This window comes from Octopus bimaculoides, chromosome 8 (assembly GCF_001194135.2).
Source record: "Octopus bimaculoides isolate UCB-OBI-ISO-001 chromosome 8, ASM119413v2, whole genome shotgun sequence".
Classification (NCBI taxonomy): Eukaryota; Metazoa; Mollusca; class Cephalopoda; order Octopoda; family Octopodidae; genus Octopus; species Octopus bimaculoides.
Genome location: NC_068988.1, coordinates 41,360,102 through 41,369,792, shown reverse-complemented (window position 1 = coordinate 41,369,792; position 9,691 = coordinate 41,360,102). Strand labels below are relative to the sequence as shown.

At 36.6% G+C, this 9,691-nt stretch overlaps 2 protein-coding genes and 1 long non-coding RNA gene across 6 annotated transcripts in view; 2 read left to right on the top strand and 1 right to left on the bottom strand.

Moving 5' to 3' along the window:
- Positions 1–4,409, top strand: part of LOC106869223 (carbonyl reductase [NADPH] 3) — a 16,415-nt gene extending 12,006 nt beyond the window's left edge. For both annotated transcript variants that reach the window (XM_052970062.1, XM_052970063.1), the window contains exons 4-5: positions 1,577–1,640; positions 4,166–4,409. In XM_052970062.1, coding sequence (XP_052826022.1) covers positions 1,577–1,640; positions 4,166–4,263 — 162 coding nt within the window. In that variant the 3' untranslated portion in view covers positions 4,264–4,409. The remainder of the gene's footprint in view (positions 1–1,576; positions 1,641–4,165) is intronic.
- Positions 1–6,845, bottom strand: LOC128248568 (uncharacterized). Of its 2 annotated transcripts, none has more exons than XR_008264742.1 (3): positions 6,764–6,845; positions 4,089–5,495; positions 1–85 (listed from the first exon to the last, which is right to left on the bottom strand). It is a non-coding gene; the product is annotated as an uncharacterized LOC128248568 (long non-coding RNA). The 2 variants fall into 2 exon arrangements; XR_008264743.1 differs by having other exon boundaries at positions 4,499–5,495.
- The window catches only part of LOC106869220 (carbonyl reductase [NADPH] 1), a 47,646-nt gene that overhangs the window by 20,970 nt on the left and 16,985 nt on the right, over positions 1–9,691 (top strand). The window contains exon 1 of one of the 2 annotated variants that reach the window (XM_014914867.2): positions 6,850–6,985. The exons of the other annotated variant lie outside the window; for it this stretch is intronic. Coding sequence (XP_014770353.1) covers positions 6,968–6,985 — 18 coding nt within the window. The 5' untranslated portion in view covers positions 6,850–6,967. Of the gene's footprint in view, positions 1–6,849; positions 6,986–9,691 lie in introns of those variants that run through there. 2 annotated transcript variants of the gene reach the window in all.

The window sequence follows — 9,691 nt, the reverse complement described above, 5'->3', positions numbered from 1 at the left end:
CTGCGGCCTTAGAACCTTGATTAAAAGCAAAAAGCAGGTATCGAAAATGCTTGTTTTTCTTAACTTCACATTCCATTTTAATGATCTGAAAATAAAAAGAAATTAACTAAAATTAATTAGAAAAAAAAAACAAAATAGATTCCAAAATGATTCAAAAATAGAATTCTCGATAAAAATAGATTCCAAAATTTAAAAACGCAATAAATTCCAAAATTTAAATAAACGGCTGGAACTTAGTTGCCAACTCAATATGTTATTAAGACGACTTATCTGTTGCATGCGATTTTTTTTTTTTTTCACTTAAAGTAAATTCACAGGTACACATTTCTAATATAAAGGCAGAAGACACCAGAAGCAAGAAGTATAAAGTATAATTTGTTACATAATCTCTATAATAGATATGATACTGAATGGAATAATTCCCTGTTTGAACTTTTACATTACATGTGTGTGTGTGTGTGTGGTAGAAATCTATGGATGCACAATCGCACAAAACAGAGAAGGCGGTCAAAAATGGGTTTAGTGAGATAGAATAATAATAATTATAATTTATACACTTTTCCATCTAGAAAATGCATATTTGGCACGGTGGTTACATCTTGAAATTTTCTCATCATGCTTATTCATTAGATTTTCATTACTATACACGTATGTATAGGAATGTGTATTTATGATGGAGCGTTCAGCAATATAACTATGTACATGGAAATGAGTAGATAAATGTATAAGCGTCTATGTATAGATGTGAATGTGTTTATTGATATGTAGGTGAGTATATGGTCCAACCACAAAATATACAAGTATACGAAGTCTGAAAGTGTTTCGGTACCAAAAACACTACATAAAAAAATGTTGCCCGTCAAATCATAAGGGTCTAGTATATGTATGCGTGTGTGCATCTGAATATATGTACATATATTTTATATATGTGCGTGTATGTGTGTACGTGTCTGCGTGTGAGTGTGTGTGTGAATGTATGGAAACACTCAGTGATGTATTGTATCTCGGTGTGTAAGTGATTGTATAAGTATGAGCTAATGGATGAATGTATTCTGCGTAATGGTACAGTTCGGCATGTGCAGAATAACATGTTGAAACTGAATAAACAGACAACGTGCACATTGCAGCTCATGTCGAACGTGATAAGGACTTTGATGTGCTAATGATCCTTTCAACTCACAATTTTAATGATAATGGTAATCTTTTCTACCATAAACATAAGGCTTGAAATTTTTAGGGTTGGGGTTAGTCAGTTACGTCAACCCCAGTGCACAACCAGTTTGTTTATAGTGATCAAATGTATATGCCGTACATTAGCTCACACTCTCCATCAAATTGATGGTATCTGAACAGGTGCACAGTGTACCATGCATCAGGTGTCGAAGTGATTGCAGAGCAAAGTGAGATGAAGTGTTTTTGCTCAAGAACACAATGTACCGCCCAATCTAGGAATTGAAATCACAACCTAGCAATCATGAGTGCAACACCCTAACCACTAAGCCATGTGCCCTCACATGAAAATAATAATGATGATGATGATGATTTGTCATTAATAATTTGTCTTCTCTTTTTTTAGTGCTGTCCTGGTTATGTTGCCACTGATATGACTCGTTACCTAGGATACAAAACTATTGAGGAAGGTAAAAATCTCTATCTAAGTATTTGATCACCTAAAATTAAATATTTTAGATTTTCTAATCCCACACCTCTGCTCTTTTCTGTCACACAAACCAAATATAAAAGCTTCCATAATTCAACACACACACATATGCTCACACACACATGTACTTGCTGTCAATACAAGTAAGCTTATACATACATATACTACTATACACACAAGCCTCTCTACATACACATTAACTGGCTGTAAAAACACAAACTAAAGCACACACAACTGTGATTGTATACAGCATACCTAGACAAGTGTGCCCTGCACCAGACATCATTTCCTCATATCTTATACACTACCAAATACGATGGTATGCATACATATATTCAAACAGACTCCAATGAGGCTGGTGTTTTTCTGTGCGAGCAAGACTTATATTATTATGTAGTAAAGTCAATGAAAAGAGTATAATGAACTTGCCGTGAGGAGAGGAAAATCTAACATTTCAGACACAGTTCTTCTTCAGAGGAAAAGCTGGAAGGAGAGAAATGAATGAGAGACAGCAGAGTTTTTACCAGTTGTGCTAACCACTTTGTCAGTTATATTGAAGAACAAATCTTTGCTCAGTTCATTGGATCCATCACAGAGTTGTATGGTTGTTATATTGATGACTGCGATGTTGACATTTACCAGACAACACCTCAACAATTTTATCTTTCTCATCAACACCTTCCACTTTGTCTCGGAATTTACTTCCACTGTATCTGATACTCCATCACCATAAAAATATCCAGCTCTTTCCCTCTTCTGTCCACTACGTTCTTCTTCTTATTATTTAATCCTGGACCAGAGAGTAAGTCTGTCCGCATAATTAATACAGTGTGGGTGCTACTGGATGATGGACTCTGGTGATAATGTTATTCCATGCTTTCCAATACATGGTGCTGACCTTGGCATGCTCGAGCATGACGTGCTTCAACTTAGGTCTTCCTCAGTTTGTTTTGCTCGTGTCTTCTTTGATGCATTGCACTGGATTCTCCAGTGCATAGGTCACTGTTGCCATGAGAGTTGGTGTGGTAATCTTCTGGTGCACATCCTGCAGATGTGACCAAACCACTGCAGCTTATGCTGCTAGATTTGATCTTCCGTGGCCAGCTGCTACAAACATTGTTCTCAATGTTGTTGTTTGAGATTCAGTCGTGTTCTGTCCACTACATACTTATGATTCATACTCCTATCTCCACTACTCTTCACCTTCACCAGTTCTGCATCACTGATTCAGACTTTGAATCCCAATGCCAAACAATGTGACAATTCTCCCTGAATCAAGAATACTTTTAATTAGTTGTGGACCCAGTACTCTGCTGGGCCTAGGCCACCGAGTGCATCAGCGCTCTCCTACCGTCTTTACACACACCCACAAATCATATTCCACTCTTTCGCCATCCATCTATCCATCCTCCCATTGAAAGATAAACTCATCCCCAACTCTCTGCCCCTTGAACCACTTTATCTTTCTTGCACTACCCTCCTTCACCTTTAAAAAAGATAAGAATCTGAGAAACCTTAAAGGCTCAACAGCACCCAGCCCCACACTACCAGATGCTGTTAAATGTGTTCACTGATGATGCAACACCTGCCCCTTCATTAACAATACTACAACCATCACTTGGTCTAAGACACATCATATTACTTAGAACTGTTGCGCATTGTCTAACCTTATATATTACATTTTGTGCAAACTATGTGGCAGCATTTACCGTGGGGAAACAGGCCGATACCTTGCTGATCACTTTTTGGAGCATATTCAAAGCTTACTACAATGCACACCTAGTCAGTCTGTCGCCACACATTTTAACACTACAAGCTATTCCATCACTTACTTATCAGTGTGCAGCATGGCTACACTTTATAGATTCTTATTCTTAAGAAAACAGAGGGGACGACGATTCATAATAGAACTAAGCACCATATCACTGACAGATTAAAATGTTTCCTTTCTACTCCTACATCTCTTAATTCCTTGAACCTTTTCTTATCTTTCAACTCCCCTCTCTCCTTATCTTTTCTCTTCATCTCACTCTCAAATTTGCTTGCATCACCTCATCCCTTTCTTCTTCCTCCATACACTCCTACCACTTCTTGTTCGCGTATGAAGCTCATGCAGTCCTGCATTCCTTATCAGCTTCAGCCAGATTTCTTTTGCAAAACTTTGAGTATTTAAAAGTCTGTCATCTCTCATTAATTTCTCTCCTTTCAACTTTTCCTCTGAAGAAGGACTGTCCGAAACGTTTGATTTTTCCACTCTGCACAGCTAGTTCACTCTATTTTTTTCTTCTATTGATTCTACTACTGCTACACACACATACATACTCACGTGCACATATGTAATCTAAAGCTAAAGCAGAATATATTTGCACAGACTGCTATACACTGGAATTGAATTCACAAAGCTGACATCTTAACCACATATTTATACCTGTGTTATTACTTTTATCTTTTTCCGTGTGTTATTGTGTCATTATTTTCATCTTTTTATCTGCATCTCTTTGTTAGGTGCTGACACTCCAGTCTATCTTGCTTTACTGCCTCCAAATGTTAAAGAGCCTCGCGGTCAGTTTGTAGTGGATCGTCAAATCCGTGAATGGAAATAAACATGACATACATAAATGAATAAGGATATTTTGTTCTGTTGAAACTAAAGAAAAATAATTATCTTTAAATGAGAAAACTTTGAAAAGTTAATTATCTGCTGTAACTCAATAAATAATTTCAATATAATTGAATCTATATTTTAGAATGAATTTATTTTTTATTTATTTTTTGCATTTCGAACTAATACCAGATATGGGAATTGAACTCTTCATTCTTAACCCTTTTGTTACTAACCTGGCTGAAACCATTGAGGGTGTGCAGCACAATGACAGAAATAATACATAAATACACACACGCACACTTGTACAGGGTCCTGTCACCTGTGATCAGTTGAGAAGTGGTGACGAGAGGAGAGTGCCATGTCGGCAGAAACAGGATGACCTCGTATGAACTGATGGACAGAGATCGACAGCAGTGGTAAACTTGTGGCATGATGGTGGCTTGTGCTTTGTTCACACATTCCTTTGCATGATGTAAATCAGCATTTTACAGTAGTAGGACTTATGTAGTTAATACAGATTTCTTTGATCTAAGAATACATGTGAGTGATTTCACAGGATTTTCAACCTTTTTTGGAACATATACTTTCAGCTCAGTTAACAATAAATTCCACACTATTAATATAGGAATTTATTGAGATGATGGTCAGTTACTTTCTAAAAATGTAAGTGGACAGCTAGGAAGTAAGTTCAACAATTAACTAACAAAATTTTTCCAAAATTTAAACCTTTTCTCAACATAATCAGATTGGAACCTGGTACAGCCTTCTGGCTTGCCAGTCCTCAGTCAAACCGTCCAACCCATACCAGCATGGAAAGTGGACGTTAAACGACGATGATGATAATGATGATTATCCAAATGATATCGGTATTACATTTACAATTCACCCAAGACTAGCCCCCCCCCCCGCATACAATGCATCCCCTGCTGTTGGTCATTGAGGTGTTTGGTGATTGTCAGCTTCATAAACAGCTGTGCTCTTTATCACCTTTGTCTCTTCTTTATCACCTTTCTTATGAAGCAGGATGGTAGTTAACTCTTTCCATGTTTTCAAATTTGTTTATTAAAGTATTCTCATTAAATTCACATTTAGATTCCAATCCAACATGTTTCTACTGCATAAGAGTCCTAATGTCCTTGGTTGTAGCAGTAATGTATATTTAGTTGGTTCAGCTGCAGTACATATTCATCCAGAGTAAACATTTCTATGCATTTTTGGTCAAGGTTTTACCTGTGTGGATAAAATGGATATTTTTCAATGAAATGTTTTACAAATATACTTTAGACAGTGTAAATTTCATTTATATTATAATTTGTTGTGAAATTTTTTTCTGAGAAGCTTCAGAAAATTCAAACAAATCAGCTTTGTTTCCTCATGATTTTCAGAAAAATTGTTGTTTTTAAACAAAATTTTCCATAAATGCCATTCAGAGTGTCTAAATTATGATTATATCAGAATTCGATGTAAAAAGGAAAATGGTGAGCATGCACACATACATACTGACATGCATCACAATTTTTTTCAAAATTTCAAGTTTCATCTTGTAGATATATGTAATATATGTCAATATGTATGTGTGCGAGCCCACCAACTTTTTATTTTTCATATCAAATTCCAATATAATTGTAATCTACACACTCATTACAGTGTAAAAATTTGTAAAAAAAATTTTACCAAAAAATATCAATTTTTCTTAAGCTTCTGAGGAAACAAAGCCGACTCATGTGAATTTTCCGAAATTCCTCTCCCCAACCACAAAAAAAATGTTTTCACAACTCATTCCAATATAACTGGAATCTACATCATCTGAAGCGTATACATAAAAGATTTCATTTAAAAATATCCATTTTTCTGGGAGTTACGAGGACTCAAAATCGGGGTGGGCGCACACTTGTGTGGATATTGCTTCCCAGCCACAAGGTTCTGGGTTTAGTCCCATTGCGTGACCCTCGGGCCGACCAAAGCCTGGGAGAAGCTGAAAAAAGCCCGTCGTATATATATATATATGTATGTATATTTATGTGCGTCTTTCTTGGTTCTCCCACCATCGTTTGACAATCGATGTTGGTATGTTTACATCCCTGTAACTTAGCGGTTAGGCAGAAGGCACCGAAGGAATAAGTACTAGGCTTACAAAGAATAAGTCCTGAGGTCGATGTTCTCCACTAAAAATCCCTTTAAGGCGGTGCTCCAGCATGGCCGCAGTCAAAATGACTGAAACAAGTCTCTGTAACCTAACAGTTAGACGAAGAAGAAAAAAAGAAGCCCCCATATTATAAGCGCCAGGCTTTAAAAAATAAGTACTAAGGTCGATTCACTTGACTTACACACTTCAAGGCGGTGCTACAGCATGGCTATAGTCAAATGACTGAAACAAGTAAGAGATACGATATATAAATATCGTCCGTAAACATAACTCCAAAAAAAAAAAAAAAGAAGCACACTAAGTTATAGAGAAGTATATATTAAAGATAGATAAGGCCGGTTTATGGGATTACCTTGGGTTTTACGTTCATATACGGACGCAGAGAGAGTTCATACACAGGATACCCTGCAACCAAGTAAAAAAACTAAGACCGGTGAAACCTCATAACCAGTAGACCATGTTATAAAGAGGCCACCCAGCAGTAGCACGGTTTATATTAACCAATGACTAGACAAGATCGACATTCACTGATACAACGTCGTTCACACCTGTCAGAATGGTTCAAGTAGCTGTGGTAAGTCTCCTACTTCATACGCATACATTTATTCGAATCCAAATAGTTATTAACCAACAGCTCTAATATATGCCCAGTAATTTTTTACTCGAAAAATATAAAGAAAAGTAATTCAAAAAAATAATAAGCGACCAATTAAATGCGCTTGCCTTTCATGTGCTTACGCAGACTTGATGTTTTCGTTAAGTACTCGTGCTTTTAAGAGCTTTAGTTTTGTTGTACCACCGATTTGTTTACCGTTGCCGTTAGGTACCAAATGAATCTCGATCCAGCAGATGTATGATCGAAGACAAGCCAACCGTGACCATTCCGTCTATTATTCAAACAATCTCTATGACTTCCTTAACCGCCGAGAAGAAGGTCACGCGTTACGTGACGTTTTTTAAAATACTTTTTATAAGCCCAAACAAAACTAATGTCGGTAGTGTTATCTATACATATATAGGTCTGCATTTTAGTACAGATACAACATCGGTTTTCCTGAAACTTTGGCTCCAAGGCTTTTCCGGATTTCTACTTTTTCTAAACTAAGGGTAGTCACCTTGGTCAGCACATTGTAAGTTAAACAAAGGAACCACCACTTTAATATAAATGATACAAGTTTATTAATATGGTACTGTGCAAGGTAACAGTAAACTAATTAGGTAGCCGCAGGAATTTGAAGTCCCTGCTTGTAAATTGGTGCGGATTATAAGAGGTTCCAGACAATTAATACCCAGAAAGTTAGTGTTGTATCACAGTATATGATGTGTTATTTCTAATACTTCACCTAATTAAAGTGAAGTTTTGCGATAGCTGTCACTGCCTAATGAGAAAGAAAAGGCACAAATTTCTAGAAAATGAAATTTTTAGTGGGGGGAGGCATTCCTTCGATATAACTCGACACAATCAAATCATTTGATTTCGGGTATTTCCGAAATGTAATTCCTATTCTAACAAATAGTATTTTAAATATAAAAGCGGCAAGCTGGAAAAATCGTTAGCCCGCCGGACAAAATGCTGGTCGCTTCACTCGTCACACCGAGCTAAACCTAATTATTAAGCGGACCCTGGCTCGGATTAATATCTCCTCAGTTCTGGAGCCGTCGGGGTTATCCAGAAGTAATGGAAAGAGACCAGATGGTCTTACCCTCTGTCCCTGGGTTAGAGGTAGGTACCTCATTTGGGACGCCACAGTTTGCGATTCCTTTGCTCCCGCCCATATCCTGGATACTGCAGTTAATGTGAGGGTCACTGCTTTTGTAGCCGAACGGAAGAAAACCCTAAAGTATCGGAACCTGACAGTAAACTATCTCTTCCAACGTATAGGGTTTGAGACGTTCGGAGGGACTGGGCCACTAGCTGCGAAGTGCTTGTTAATGTTGGCAGCTCGCCTCACCGAGGTGTCAGGTGATAGCCGTGAGGGCGCTTGGCTTTCTCAACGCCTTAGCGTCGCCATCGACCGTGGTAATACTGCGAGCTTGCTAGCTTGCTTCAGTAGGTTCCAATAAACTTTGTGGTGCGCGACCAGTTGCTGTGATAAAAAAAAAAAATCCCCACAAATGGTGTCAATACAGTTTTAAGAGAAAGATTTGGAAGAATTAGATAAAAGTTCTCCGGTAATTTTTTTCATGTATTGGGTTGGTGCATAATTATTGCGGCTTTTTTTTTTTTTTTTTCAACACATTTTATTCAACAAAAACATATTTAAATGACGGTCTGACCGTCTGCCTAGCAAATGAGAAGCAGTAATTGAAATAGATGGTGAATATACTCCGGAATAATCGTTTAAAGATGTTTTTGTGACATGTTATTGTTTTTAAATAAAATTTGTTGAAAAAAAGCCGCAATAATTATGCACCAACCCAATAAATAAATGTTTATGTTAATTAAAAAATTTGCCAGCAAAATCTTATAAACTGACAATGTTCTAAAAGATGTACATGTTCATGTTATATAAGAAAATAAAAAAATATTGCATCATTATAAATATATTTGTTGTGGTAAGTTACGATTCTAAAAGGAATTTTTTCCTCCACGATTTCAAAATTTTACATTTTTGCTTATAAATTGTTTGCTTTTTTCCTTCATTCTTGAAGTGGTAATAGTTTTTCTAAAACTCGTCGTAAACTTTATCAAGATTTGCTATTCGCGTTTTTGTTTCCTGTGAGGGATTTATTTGTAGCCTGTTTCTGGTGCATTCGGTTATTTCTCGTTGGTTCCATGTCAATAGTTTGGCAACTTTATAATCCTTTTTTATTATTATTATTGTTTTGAATATATATCAATTCCTGTGTATTGTTAGCGATTGTGCTGGTATATACATTGCTTTAATTATTCAAAAATTATATTTACTTTTAACTTAATTGTATTTCAGGGAAGTAGTTTAGCAATAACGTTAGAAAAAAAAAGGTGGGTTAAAAAGGTGTATACACACAATTGCAGACTACAATAAGGAATACTGGTTTTACCCGTTAAAAAATGTCTGGGTAACCTCAAGTACTCGGGATTTTAGTGCGGGTCATAACAGAAGCAGTGTCGGTGGACCAGCCAAGCACCTTCATGGCCTCTCACCTGCTATATCTAACAATGACAAAACGGTCCAGATGGACTATATGTAATCTGAACCTTTCCCCCCTTGTTTTATTTTTTTTTTTTTACGGAATCCCACGTTTTAGGCTATGGAGATTCCGATTCTGAAAAAAGATTTTCAAAAATTTCAATTTC